The 15,586-nt window shown below is 38.2% G+C and overlaps 1 protein-coding gene across 8 annotated transcripts in view; it reads right to left on the reverse strand.

Annotated features, from left to right (window-relative positions):
• PCDH15 (protocadherin related 15) overlaps positions 1 to 15,586 on the reverse strand; it is a 789,625-nt gene that overhangs the window by 251,112 nt on the left and 522,927 nt on the right. For all 8 annotated transcript variants that reach the window (XM_035008612.1, XM_035008611.1, XM_035008610.1 and 5 more), the window contains 2 exons: positions 11,574 to 11,653; positions 2,824 to 2,917 (listed from right to left, as the gene is read on the reverse strand). In XM_035008612.1, the coding sequence (XP_034864503.1) occupies positions 2,824 to 2,917; positions 11,574 to 11,653 (174 nt within the window). The remainder of the gene's footprint in view (positions 1 to 2,823; positions 2,918 to 11,573; positions 11,654 to 15,586) is intronic.

Here is a 15,586-nt window from a genome sequence, read left to right on the forward strand (position 1 = left end):
TCAGCTACTATTGACAAAGTTGATTTAGAGAATGGAAAAAAACCCAAGAACATCAATAACATTTTTTCAACTTTGTCTACAAAAACATTAGCAATGAGCAATAGAACATTAGCTCTCTTTTCCCTTAAACATATTTTGGGGGTGGTAGGGGAGGTGGTTTTCCATGATGAAATTATCAAATTATATCTTCGCAATCTGTTTCACACAAATTGCTGGTAATAATTTTGATTTAAGAAGAATGTATAGACCTGGGGTCTGTGTTCATTAAATATCTTTCTTCAAAACCATAATCATTAGGGTTAAAAGGTTAATTTTACCATAACTTTACAAAGGAAATAAGTTTACATGTGTAGATAAGAAAAGCATGTCACAACACAACATTGTAGTGATTGTGTTATCACTTTCTCCTTCAGGAACCCACAATATGTGCCCACATAGATGTTCATCCCTAAAATTACGTAAATAATGGAATTAGCTAAAGAAGCTTTTATTTGAAACCTAAATGTTCCTTTCTCTACTGATATTCTCAATACAAATTTTGAAAATAAAACACATTTACTTAAGAGGGTTAGAATTTTAAAGCTGAAGGAGACCTTACTGATCCTAGGAATGAAAACAGGGGGGCTGCGGTGGTGAGGGGCGGGGACGAAAAATGCTAAGTGACCCCTGGCCAAGGGGACTGAGATACCCAAGTAAGTAACTGGAAAAAAAAATGCTCTAGAAGAAATTAACCCAGAATTTATTCTCAGTTTTGGATGTGGGCAAACCCATAATTAGTAGATTGAGATTATGTCAGATATCTTAATATACTATTTTTTCCCATCTGTTCTCTTGTCTAAGAAATTATTGTTAAGACCAGATTTAAAGGGTCCTACCTAAACCACTGCCATTAATATCTGATTTGTAATGTGACATCTTCCAAAGCTGTGTATTGTTTTCTTTTTTTTAATCCTAATGATTTTTTTCTATCCTAATGACTGACCTGAATGCCACTCATTTATTTTACTTCTACTCATTTATTTTACATTATTGACACCCCTTCCTCCATACTGAATAATGCCTTCTCCTCCTCAGGTCCCCTCTCATTATCTTCTAGACAAGTTACCAGTTAATCTTCAACACGTCAGATTCTTTCATTTTCTTCTTGGGCGCCGCATCGAATTCTTTACATAGATCTAACACAGGCACACTCTTAATCAGGGATGCTGCATATATAAAATCAATCTGAGTTTTATTTTTCTTCACACATCTAAGTACCTTCTACTGGCCCCACTATTTACTCAGATTGTTCTGTATATTTTATGTTCTACATGTAACTGTTTTACCTAATGTTTGAGCAATGGTAAATGGTTTATTATGGGCAGTTTTATCAAATTTAATTAATTATCTATTTTTCTAACTTTTAATTAAAGTAATAAAAGTGTCCGGGTAGCAAGTCTATATGCTTTGTTTTGTTTTTAAGATTTTATTTATTTATTTGAGAGAGAGAGAGGGAGAAAGAGAGAGCATGAGTAGGGGGAGAGGGATAGGGAGGAGCAAACTCCCAACTGAGCAGGGAGCCCAACACAGGGCTCGATCCCAGGATCCTAGGAGCACGACCTGAGCTGAAGGCTGACGCTTAACCGACTGAGCTGCCCAAGTGCCTCAGTTTATGTTTTTATCATGGTAAGATTTTCTGAGCAATCCTCCTCAAATATACACCCCCAGCCAATCTATCATACAGATCAAACAAGTCATTTCAAGTCATGTGGGGCCATGTTACTATTTTAACTGGGTGAGCCTTGCTTAGACTCCTAAACTGAATTTGAAATTATTTCCAGAGAACAGTGAGTTGGTCCATAAGCATTTGACTAAAGAAAAAACTACTTTGCATCATAGAAATGGTAAAAAAACAAAACAACAAAACAACAACAACAACAACAAAACAGTCTAGTACCTGTTACCAAAATTTGAAATGTTACAATGTTAAAAAATTAGAACAGCAGTGGTTGTAAGCAAGTTAGTTTAAAGAATACAGTCAAATGGGGGCGCCTGGGTGGCTCAGTCATTAAGCATCTGCCTTCAGCTCAGGTCATGATCCCAGGCTCCTGGGATGGAGCCCCGCATCGGGCTCCCTGCTCTGCGGGAAGCCTGCTTCTCCCTCTCCCACTCCCCCTGCTTGTGTTCTCTCTCTTGCTGTGTGTCTCTCTCTGTCAAATAAATAAATAAAATCTTTAAAAAAAAAAAAAAAAAGAATACAAATGATTTTAAAACACTCCAGAATGACTAAACAATTTCTTTATTCTTAAAACTGATTTTTGGTGCAGAGAAAATAACATTTATCCTCTCTGGAATTATGGACCCATTTAAACCACTTCCATCACCAAGGATTAGTCAGGATCCTGAATGCTGCTTACAACTTGTGGAATCAATCAACTTGGTTTCCTAAGTGCTTCAAGACATCTATCCACACTCTGCCCCCCAACAAAGTGACATGAAAGGGAACAGGTTCCAACAGAGTCAAAACTGCCAGGAGACATTTCAGAGTGTTGTGCCGGTGATGATCACCATGGAATGCGTTTTAGACTGTTAGATTTCATTTTCCCCATAAGCTGGGTAAGAATGCCAATCCCAAGTGTGTTATTCTGTCAAGTCAAAAAGTTCCACCACCCTGACAGATTCAGAATATAGGTTCAACTATTAAAAGAGCACTACTCCAAGTATTAAGGAGCTGCTCTGGGTGAGGAGATTAATTCCCAGACTCATGATTATGATACACTGTTTCAGAGCATCAGACTACCAGCTCTGTTCTTACCACCCATTGTCCCCAGGCTGAGTACTCACCCCATCGGGCCTGCCGTCTGAAGCAGTGACGATCAGAATGTAGCGATCGGTGCTCTCCCTGTCCAGGGCTTTCCCTAAGGTTAGAATCCCAGTACTAGTGACAGAGAAAACAAACAGATTAAGACACACAAAGATCTTAAGTCACAGGGAGCCTTTCTCCCATTGGGAACTACTTTCCACTGTTTTTTCCCTTTCAGCAAATGTAGCCTGAATATTTAAGATGCATGATTCTCAGATTCATGTTGAAAATTGAAAAAAGCTTTTAAGGCTGTTGAGCTTCTTAGCAACAATGAAAAATTGCCAAACTGAAGGAGATAACCAAACCGATTCTCCAGCCTCCAGGAGAAAAATAAAACTGTGCTTAATTCATTCTGGGAAGAAAGATATCTATCTTGTTTATGATTATGTCAAAGTTGGAAGACTCAATCTTTAGCAGTTTCATAATCCTTTGAATCAAGGAATGGTTTCTTAGAACTAATATATATTGTCATTTCCGTTCATTGTCACATAGGTATCCATGCTGGAAATGCAAACATCTGAATCCCATCTTTGACAAACATTAGCAATTAACATCTATTTTTTTCTTCTTTCTTAATTTCAAAACAATTGAGGCTCATTGTACAAAATTCAAAAATATACAGTGGAATATTAAAACTCTCATAGATATTGTGATTATTTTTGTAACATTTATTTTTATTCTCTATAATAATATCTGAATACATTATATCATTTTCCAAAGAGGAATCAGACTGTGTATTTTACATCCTATTTAAGAAAACATAATTTCATGAGCATTCACTCTCTCATTTTATAGTTTATGAAAACAAACTTTTGTCAGATACACTAACAATTTTATCATTTTGTTATTCTTTTGAAATTTAGATGTTTCTTAATTTTATTTATTATGTAATGGGAGATGAACAGCCTCTGGACAAATTCTCATAATTTGAATATTTTATACTACTTCATGCCCTTTCACCATTTAAAATAAATGCCTCCAAGTATTTATGCCTTTTTTCTGCAATGTAATTTGTTTTATAACAGTTTTGTCACTTATAATGCTCTCTAAAACAAGTTCCACATTTATGTCTGAGATATTACCATCTGATTTCCTACATGACATTTTAATAAAGTCCTAAAAAACATCTATTGTAGTGGACAAGTTATATTAATATAATAAAACATTAAAACATTTATTCAAGCATGAAAACAATCTTTTTTGATTGATAAAAGACTTTCACATTTTAATACAAGTGCTTTTATTGTTACACTAGAATTTAAGCCATTCACATCAAACATGGTAGTTGGGTAATGAGACTCAACATCAATGAATCAAAGTCAGAGTCCCGGTTACTCTGTTTTACTGTGTTGTTGATCATACAGACTGAAAAGTTCTAAATGTATGGTAGAACTATGGAAAACTCTACGACTTGTACATTTTTAAATGTTCTGTCAAAATAACTGAAAACCAATTCCCAGAGTAGTTCATAACAATGGCTTTTGGAGTAACTTCCCACACTGCAGATGGTTCAGATAATCTCATTCTACAATGACTTCAAGAGAAAAGTAAGACATGTATTGCTTCAGAGACTTATTCATAAGCTACTTAAGAAATGGGAGACCTGAAAACCCAGCCATGGTACAGTGAAAGAAAAAAAGAAAACTGAGTTATTGCTTTCCACTTTTTCCCCCCTCAGTTTAAGGTTCAAATCTCTATATTCTTCTTTATACATTAAATTAGAAAATCTCTTGAAATATATATTGTATTCCCATTTAGAGCCATATTATACATAAAAACAGCTAATTTTTAACGGTCTGGTGTTTATCATGGAGACAGATCTTTGCTTGAGATGATGTGTACCAGTGAGACAGGATATTTGGGAAATGGAGAAGGAGAGAAAAAATAGGTACTATTTTTTTGGTATTTATAGACTAGTTGATGGGTACACACAAGCATGCTTTCCTGAAATTCCAGAAATAAGTAGCAAAAGTGAGTCTTCCTACGAGCTGGCTGGAAGCTACAGACCAGGATACGTGGGGCTGCATTTAGGAATGCAGGAAATCTTCTAAGTTCCCATAATAAAAATATGTAAGCATCATTTCTGTTGAAACATCAACAATGGTGCTACTTAAATTTTACATGACTGAAAACCTATCTCACAGGACCGACATCAGTGGTTTTGAAGATGGTCGTCAGCATCCCCAGTGTGACACTATGGTGCCTGTTTCTGGAGGGAGCAGAACTACCCTGATTCACAAAGACTTGTGTTTGCCATTCTGGAGGCTGCCGGAAGGAATAACGCATGCTGTTTGTCTTTATTTTGCCTAAGTCAGAGCTCACTGGAGGCAGAAAAGCCGTGGGTTTTTCTGGAAGACTCTGTAAGGCAGGAAACAACCTGCAGTCACCTGAGGCAAAGATCATAGTTGAGGCATACAAGAGAGCGTTGGATGCCTGGGAGGAAAGATGGGCAGAGAATTTCTTGGGAAATTGGGGCACTTAAAAGCACCCATGTATACTTGGGAATGGAACAGAACTGAGAGTCCAGAGATAAGCCCATATGTCTGTGGCCGACTGATTTTCAACAAGGATGCCAAGATCATTCAATAGGGAAAGAATTGTCTCCTCAAAGGGTGCTGGGGCAATTGGAGATCTCCATGTGAAAGAATGAAGTTGGACGATTTTATTACACCATATACAGAAATTAGGTCAAAATGGATCAACAATCTAAATATAAGTACTAAAACCGTGAAACTTAGACAAAAACTCGAGGATAAATCTTCATGATCTTAGATTCGACAATGGGTTTTAAATGGGACAGTAAGGGCATGAGCAGCAAAAGAAAAAAATGGGTATACTGGACTTCACCAAAATTAAGAATTTTTGCCATCATAAATAAAGTGGAAAAAAAAAAAAAACCCTAGAAAATGAGAGAAAATACTTGCAATTCATGTATCTGATAAGAATCTGGCTCACCAAATGTACTGGGGACTCTTAAAACTCAACAACAAAGTACAAATGACCCAATTAAAAATTAGTCAAAGGACTTAAACAAGATATTTCTCCAAAGAAGATACAAACACGACAAACAAGTACATGAAAAGATACTCTTCAGGGAAATAGAAATCAAAACTACAGTGAAATACCACTTCACACCCACTAGGATGGATATAATTAACAAAACAAAACAAATGGGGAAGTAACATGTTGACAAAGATATAAAGAAATTGGAACCTTTATACAGTGCTGGTGGGAATAGAAAATGGTCTTGTCCAAACAGTTTGGCAGTTCCTCAGAAAGTAAACATAAAATTACAATATGGCCCAGCAATTCCAATTCTGGAAATATACTCAAAAGAATTGAAATCAGATTCTTAAATGCACATACGTATGTGTCCATAGTAGCAGTATTCACAATAGCCAAGGCATAGAAAACCAGCCCAAATGTCCATGCATGGATGAATGGATAAACAAATTGTATATACAAACAATGAGATATTATGCATGTATGAAAAGGAATGAAGTACTGATGTATGCTTCCACATGGTTGAGCTTCAAAACATTAGGCTAAGTGAAAAAAGCCAGACACAAAAGGTCGTTTGTTATATTCTTCCATTTATTTGACATATCCAGAATAGATCAATCCACAGAGGCAGAACATAAATTGGTGGTTTCCAGGGGCGAGGGGAGGGGCGGATAGGGAGCAGCTGCTTATTGGGTTGGGTTTCCTTCTGGAGTGATAAAGATATTCTGGACCTAGAGACAAGGGGTTGTTGTACAACCCTGAGTCAGCTAAATGCCATTGTATTGTTTTGAAATGGTTAATTTTATGCTATGTGAATTTCACTTCCTTTATATTAATTAGATTACACAGAATTCCCTCACTAAACTCGAAGGCTGTATTTCTGAAATGTGTGGTGCTGGACAAAATCAAGCTTTTTGAGACAATGAGTTGCTTCACTTAACCATGAAAGTGGTGTTCAAAAGTTGTCTAAGCCATGCACTTAAAACGTAGAGGAGGTTATCTACGTCCACACAAACCAATCTGCTAGCATTTAAAACCTGCTTCTCCCAGTAGCCGCTTTCTCAAATTGCACTGTCGATTAGGAAATATTGTAGCAGCCACGTCACTGACAGAAATTATGCACAGGTTTCATGCTTTGTACCCTAGGCTTCCTTGAAACGTTGTCAATATATCCCACTGGCTGCGATTTAATATCATTTACACTTACAAGTGTCTGAGTCTGAGAGATTTATCGTGTTGCCTGTGGGCACCATGTTTCAAGCCTCATGATGATACTTAGAGAGGCTAGAGTATACTTGAAAATGTGTGATTGCTTCAAGTCGGATGTGGTGTTCTGTGTCAAATAGTGATTAGTGGTTAGCAAACGCAGACGGGCAGAGTGAGGTGGGTATTGTCAGAAGTTCAGAAAAGAGGACTGTGGCAGGAGCTGAGGTGGTGAGGGCGTGAGAAAGTAGTTCCATCTGAATTCAGATTTGGAAAGTAGGGGTGACAGAACAGAAAATGCGTATCATTTTCTTCTATGTTATGTAATCTTCAGTGTAATGCACACTGATGTGAAAAATCTAATAAGCTTTAAATTTAGGGTCAAACTGAATTTAGTCTTGTAGAAAAAAAATTAAAATGCCAGTAAGGATAAAAAGAAAATTTTTCAAATAAAATTCTAACAAGGGGCAGATCTAACTCTTTGAGGTTCTTCTGTTCAGCATTTGAGCCTTTCAGTGTTGTATCACATCCCCTGTATACAATTCCATTCAGAGGAATCCCTCACTCTCCTGAAATAAAAAACGTCAATATTTGGCCACCACTCTAGAAAGGAAGTGCTGTTTGCATCTTGTTTAAATGTTTACTGATCTGTGGCTATTTGATGAATTTGCTGTATCATATGCAAAAATCAACAAAAACATTATGAAAAGTTGTTATAATAATGCAGTGCGTTACAGAACCACACAGATCTGGCCATTTAACAGGTGATATGGTATGATTTTCATGACAAATGCTTGTGATTTTTAGGAACAAGTCCTTTTCTTTAAAGAGTGGGTTACTTTTGTGGCTATATGACTAATCCAATACATTAATATGAGATAACAATCCAACATTTTGCAAATCCAAACTAGCATTGAAATGATTCTTTATTACTACTGATTCTTTTAAGGATTTATGAAAACTTTTGGCCTAGTTTTATTTCAATAGAACAAGTAGACTAATGGTTTTGTAATGACAATTATTGCTAAAATTGGTATCATAGCATAAATTAATATAATATTTAAAGTAAGCAATGAACATGTACTTTTTTTGTTGTTCTAAGAAGGAAAATGTAACCAGAAACATTATTTGTATACATTATAGTGTCTGATAAGGCAGACCATTCTTTCTTTTCTGTTATTCTCTAAAAGAGTACCTGAAGTATTCGAATCCTTAAAACTTAAACAGAAGCAGTAGTGCAAATTTGCACAGGCAGCCCAGAAGTTTCAGAGAGGGAAGGGATTGAAATTTCAACTTTTCCCCATTTCAAATGTGTGGTAATGGTCTAGGATAGCCTGCAACTATATTGACAGCAAAGCAATGAAGCGGCTGCCATAAAATGACCATGGGATAGAAAGCAACGGACCTCGCATGCTGGACCCTGAATCAGGAATGGTCATCGAGAGAGATCATGCAATCCTCCCAAGGACATGCCCTCCTCCAGCTGTCCTGGAAGCGTTCTCCACTTAAGGAGTTGATGTAGGAGCTGTGGTATAAGGAACTGTGGTCAGTGTAGACAAGGAGGATGCCGCGTTGGCATCTTTCACACCTGAAGGAATCTCTGGGACCTAACGGTGTCTCATTGGTTTCAAAGGCAGAGAGGAGAGAAATAGTAGAGACACACTTGCTAGGGTAGGAGGACAGGGGGAGAATTTCTTCGGTAAAATTGGGGGCTCGGGTGCCTGGGTGGCTCATTTGGTTAAGTGGCTGCCTTCAGCTCAGGTCATGATCCCGGCCGGGGTCCTGGGATCGAGCCCCACATCCGGCTCCCTGCTCGGCGGGGAGCCTGCTTCTCCCTCTCCCTCTGCCTGCCTCTCTGCCTACTTGTGCTCTCTCTCTCTCTCTCAAATAAATAAATAAAATCTTAAAAAAAAAAAAATTGGCGGCTCATCAGCTTTCCCAGCCCGCAGTTGAAAAATCTTTCAGCCTCAGGGGAAAAGCAGATAAACACAGGAGTGGAAATCCTTCGCAGAGAGTAAGGGCTGGGCTTCCTGCTTGCTCAGGCAGGGGAAAGGCTCAACTGTTGTCTTTTTTAAAGACAGCTTTATTAACGTATAACTCCCATATGATCAAACTCACCCACTTAAAGGGTACAATTCAGTGAATGTTGGTATATTTGCAGGGTTGTCCAACCATCACCATAATCAAATCTGGAACGTGCTCTTCACTATTAGCATCACCCACTGGCAGTCTCTCCCTGTTCTCTCCCATCCCCAACCCCCAGCCCCAGGCAACCACTAATCTACTTTTTTTTTTTAAATCTCTATGGATTTGCCTATTCTGGACGTTGCGTACAAATGGGATCATACCACGTGCTGCCCTTTGTGAATGACCTTCCACTAGCACAATGTTGCTAAGGTCTGAGCTATGCTGTAGCAGGCGTTGACACTAGGTTCTCCTTTACTGACAAAGTAATTGTATGGATACACGTTCTGTTCCTTGTTCATCTGTAGATGGACATTCCAGTGGTTTCCACATTTTGCTATTGTAAATAATTCTGCTGTGTACATTCTTGTACAACTTTTCATGTGGATCCATGTTTTCATTTCTTGAGTAGATATGGGTAGAATTACTGGGTTATACGGTAACTCTGTGTTTCACATTTAGAAGAAATGGCACATTGTTCTCCAAAGTACACACTGACTTTACTTCCCCTCCAGAAATATATGAGGACTCTGAAATCTCACCCATACTTCTTATTTCCTTCCTTTTCTCATTATAGACATTCTACATAGGTGAGAAGCAGTATCTGGTGATTTTCATCTGCATTTCCCTAATGACTGGTGATCACAAGTGAAACTCCACACACTGTTGGCCATTCATATAGCTTCTTTGGAGAAATGTCTAGTCAAATTCCTGTCCACTTTTATTTGGGTTATTTCTCTGTTTATTTTTGGGTTATAATAGTTCTTTGTGTATTCTAGATATACTTATATCCTTTATCATCTACATTGTTTAAAATACTTTCTCTCAGGCTGGGGGTGGTCTTTACTTTCTTGGTACTGTCTTTTGAAGCATGTATTTTTCAAATTTTGATGAAGTCCAACTTATCTGTCTTCTTATTAAGAAGATATTTTATGTCATATCTAGGAGAGCATTGCCTAATTCCAATCATGAAGATTTACTTCTGCATTTTCTTTAAAGAGTTAAATGCTTTTATCTCTAATATTTAGGTCTATGATCCACTTTGAGTTAATTTTTGCTAATGGTGTGAGGTAAAGATCCAACTTCATTCTTTTGCATGTGGCCCCAAATTTCATTTATTGTAAAGGTTATTCTTTCCTGGATGGATTGTCTTGGCCTTTCTTGGGGGGAAATCGATTGACCATAAATGTTATGATCTGGTTATTTCTGGACTCTTAACTTTATTCTAGTGATCTATACATGTACTTTTATACCAGTACCATTCAGTCATGATTCCTATTAAGGTGTCCCTTTAAAAAAAGTTTTATTTCTTTGGGGATGATTATAAATTACAGCTAATTGAGATTTGTATGTATCTATGGGGGGAAATTCCAAATAGTTAAATCTTTCCATTTTTTTAAATAGAAGTTTATTCATCTGTGAAATCGGAAAGTCTGAGAATTACTGTTTCCGGGGAAACTCACTCATGGTTGGCACGTCCTAGTCAGAGTGAAATTACAGGTGTTCCTCCCAAGACCAGTGACCATGCATGGTTCCCCTGATTTGGCATGATGCACCCATGTTCCTGAGATTAAAGCAGTGCTTGGCTCATCTGCGAAAATTCTCACTTTGTGATCATGGACCCCGTTCAGGTTTCCATTCTGTTAGGGAGTAAAACCACCCGTGGACACACAGAAAGAATCAGAGAGGCAGCAAGCATGACTCCCTAAGGACCAGCCCTACGTGACAGCAACAGGGCAACTTTGCTCTTAGACAAGGGCAGCCAATGATCTCTCTGCAAACCTCGGTGTCTCCTTCCAGGCCTCCTGGCTTTCTCCTGACGCACTCCGAGGGGAGTAGAGCAACACCAATAAACACCCCAGAAGGCTTAGCAGGGCCATGGCAATGTTTTTGTCCTAGCTTTTTCAGAATATACCTACATTCCTCAAAAACGGAATGGTAGATTTCGGTGGTACCTTAAATGTGTTTGAATTATGCTTTGTCTTACACAATTCTCTTTGAATGAACAATTTAGTGCCACATTACTCTTGGTAGAAATGCCCTTGTTATTATGAGTAACTGACAACTTTAAAGGGATCTAATTAATCCCAGCCTACAAATAAAATGTTTCCACCTCAGTGGATTTTTACCTACTGAAAATGTTTAAAATAAATAGTCTCCTGGGTAAGATTTTTGAATTCAGAATTATCCCCCGCCCCCCGATCTCATTAGCATTCATAGGGGAAAAAAAGTAAAAGAAAACTACAACCAGCTGAAAACCTCTGATTAGAAGTCTGTTCCCCCACCAGTACACTGTTTAATGTCTTCGAAAAAATATATTTTGAAATCATTTTTAACTTACGTTTCCGAAAGATTAAAAACTCGTTGAGGATCTCCGTTCTCAATGGTGTATGATATTGGGTCTCCCTCTCTATCAGTTGCCTTCAGAGAGAAAACATGATTGAATTATCGAGTAATTGATACAGGTCCTGGTCCATACGGTGGAATATAGGAGCTGGAAACTAACAGCATGGAGTATCCACAAGACTCTTAAGGGATAAAAAATGAGCTAATTCAGAATTTCATATCTGACCCCAGCATTTCTGTTATTTCCTCTCATTTGAAAGCAGTAACAATGAATAAGAATAATATCGCCCTAATGTGTACATAATCTTACCTGGTGCAGAAATAGATCAATGGCTCTTTTAAGGTTTATGTATTTAATTTACATGAGTGTATCTGTCTAGTTTAAACAAATGTGTTACAGTCTGCGTAAATGTTTACAGTGTAGAGAAACTGCCTAGTCCACTGGTTTCTTTTTCTGCTGAGCATATATCAAGTCAGGAAGCTTTATGGTTAAGAATCCTGAATCTGAAGCCAGAAACCTAAATTTGAAACTGGCTCCCCTTACTAAATGTGTGATTATTTTTCAACTTGTTCACTTGTAAATGAGAACTTTAACAATACAAAAGTCAATCAACATTGGGAGGTTTGACTGACATGATTTCTGTCCAGAAGTCAAATTTTTAATTAAGCCAAGTGACCACCTTTTTCAGGCCTGCATTGTATTTCTTTTGAGCAATGATTTTGCATTATGATGGATACACACTCACTAAAATAAAATGGAATGAAATAAAGTAGTAAAATAAAACGAAATAATCAACTAGCTAGGGTAATATCTTGAAGCATTCCATTTCTAGCTAAATCTCAAATTTTAAATTGCTTTGAATTCATTATAATAGAAATCTCAGAGTAGAGAGTAAGAAACAAATATTTTTTTTTTTTAAACAGGCTCAGTGGAATTGATAGTAGATGCTTGATATTTTCCTCTTATTTTTCTGTTCTTTGCCAGGCAAGTATTAGCCAAAAAGAGAAAACAGAACTACAAATAATGACACAGTTAAGTTTTTGAAGAAACACAGAATTATGCTAGATTTAGTGAGACAGGGAAACTGAAGGACTCTGTAAAAATCTGCTTTTTGCTCCTTTTCCTGCTTCTATTCTTCCTGGACCTGCATCCCCACCTTATACATGTGTTGTAGTATGTCCCCCTTGTAAGGGATAAGGAATTAATGATTTCTTTGGACTCCTCTAGCACAACATATAACATCTAAGGAGTGGCCGGGCAAGAATGCCTGGATGAGGTCATCTCCTGTATATTCCAGACTGATGAGGGAGCAGAAGGCAAGCTGAGGACAAAGCACAAGCTAACACCCTGCAACCTCTCCCTAGCCCCACTCCTGGGTGGGACATGTGTGACATTCTTCCAGGAAGCTCCCAACTATCTTTATGTTAATGCCTTGCTAGAGGGCAAAACAACCTTAACTTGGCAATGGCAAAGCCTCTGGTATCTGGTAGGTCCTCTTTAGCATATGAAAGTTCTTTTGAAAACCTCCCTTTTCCCGGGTGCCTGGGTGGCTCAGTCGTTAAGCATCTGCCTTTGGCTCAGGTCATGATCTCAGGGTCTTGGGATCGAGCCCTACATCGGGCTCCTTGCTCAGCGGGAAGCCTGCTTCTCCCTCTCCCACTCCCCCTGCTTGTGTTCCCTCTCTCGCTATGTCTTTATCTGTCAGGTGAATAAATAAAATTTTCAAAAAAAAGAAAAAAGAAAACCTCCCTTTTCCTTACTTCCCCAACCCCATATTATATAATCAGCCATCCCTCACAACCCAGGTGCAGCAGCTCTTTCTGCCCACGGGTTCTGCCCTCTGCTTTAATAAAACCACCATTTTGCACCAAAGAGGTCTCAAGAATTCTTTCTTGGTCGTGGGCTCCGGACATCACCCCACCGAACCTCACATCTATTCTAAAACCACACCAGGACCACCCATGCTGGACATCTCAACCCAACACCCTTGGCTCCAGGGAATGTGACTTACGGAGGACACCTGGACACCTGTCCTTGTTCTCACCCGCTCCTGAAAGCCTGAAGGACATGCACACCACAACACAATCCTCAATAAAATCCTCAGACCCTGAATAAAGATGAGACTCTCTCTGCTTTCCTTTCTGTGTCTTCCAGACACTGTCTGTACCTGTATTCTCTCTGTATCCTCAATAAACTCTGCTCTTACCTGCTGCTGGCTTGCGTTAGATTTCCATCCTGCCTGCAGCCAGGGACTCTCCTGGCTGGTCCTGTGGGACCCTCTCTGGGTCCTCAGACCCAGCCTGCTTATGTCATTAAGAGACTGCTTGTTACCACTGAAAAGCTCACACTAAAGTTTTTCCATTGTTTTTCTCTTTCAGTCAGTCATTTTTACCTGTCATATTGTTACAGATATTATCAATTTCTTTTTGTTTGTTCATTGGTATGTAGTTGCTGCTGCTTTCTGAAAGACAATTTATTATCTTGTATTTTCATAAAAGCCAGAAGAAATGGATTCTGAAGCAGGATAGCTCTGTGTAAATAATGTTAAGTCCAGATTAATGTTCCCCTTTCTTCTTATGTATCGAGTCTAATACTTAATATCGTTGCTTAGGGATGAAAGTGCTGTGAATGCTGAGTCATTTTATTTATTTAAGTCATTATGTTGTTATGTCACTAAAATAATAAGGGGGAAAAATTCCTAGAGAATTTTCAGTTTTTTCATCCACATTAATTACTTTCAATCCCTGAGGTACCTTGAAGTACTTCCTCCAGTTTTGTTTGACCATTTAAATATTTAAGAAATGTGAGAGCCGGTAATCTACCTACTTCAATCTCATGTGAGGTTGTGTCCATATTGGAAAGCTTGAAGACCCAGGATTTGGAAGGAAATCCTTATTTGATTGTTTTATTTCTTTCAGTCCTCTGTATTTGTTTCAGGATCTGTGGCCAAGGGCGTAGTAATTAGGGAGGATTCATCATTCTCAGTCAACGAAGCAAGGGGGGGATGGTGCTATCAGGATCAGACCTCTGAAATCTATCCATTACATGTATTAGCACTTGTGTAAGTACTTTACATCTCTACTTGTCCGTATTTAAGGAGAGAAACTATTTCAAGTTTATTTATTTATTTGAGAGAGAGAGAGGGTGAACAGGGTAAGTGTGGAGGGAGAAGGAGAGAGAGAATCTTAAGCATACTCCCCACTGAGCACAGAGCCCGACTCAGGACTCGATCCCACAATCCTGAGAGCATGACCTGAGCCGAAATCAAGAGTCAGATGCTCAACCGAGTGAGCCACCCAGGCGGCCCAAGGAGAGAAGTTATTTAAAGGAAGAAATAACACATAAGAGGAATAGCTGGAAAAATCAGAAAAAGCAACGATTCTTGGAGTATTAAGATATGATTATGTGCATATTTCTGACCTAAAATACATTTCTAAAAACATTTTTTAAATAGTTTATTTTTTTTCTCCTAGGGGTGCTTGGGTGGCTCAGTCGGTTAAGCATCTGCCTTTAGCTCAGGTCATGATCTCAGGGTCCTGGGATCTAACCCCACATTGGGCTACCTGCTCAGCGGGGAGTCTGCTTCTCCCTCTGCCCCTCCCCTTTGCTTGTGCGCTCTCTCTCTCTCTCTCAAATAAATAAATAAAATCTTTAAAAAAATTAAAAAATATATATTTTTATATATAAGTCTAGCTAGCCATCTCTAAATGATGGGCAGAAATTCAAATATGATATTGAACAGTGAATCCTTAAGTTAGAATTCATTGACTATTTACTATGTATCAGGAACTATACTTGCATGCCTTGTCTCATTTAAACCTCAGAGCAACCATATAGTAAATGGGAAATGCAAAGGAGTTCAATTCTAGGAGTCTTTCTGGCACCACTCCAATTAGAGTTCCCTATAACTTACTTAATTGGAAAATACATCTTTTTTTTTTTTAATCTGGAGATAAGAGTAACTTTCATCTTAAAAAGGGAGAGAGTAGTGTGAATGTCTTCCATAA

Source organism: Mirounga leonina, unplaced genomic scaffold (assembly GCF_011800145.1).
Source record: "Mirounga leonina isolate KUSES-001 unplaced genomic scaffold, KU_Mleo_1.0 Mir_152, whole genome shotgun sequence".
In the NCBI taxonomy this organism is placed as follows: domain Eukaryota; kingdom Metazoa; phylum Chordata; class Mammalia; order Carnivora; family Phocidae; genus Mirounga; species Mirounga leonina.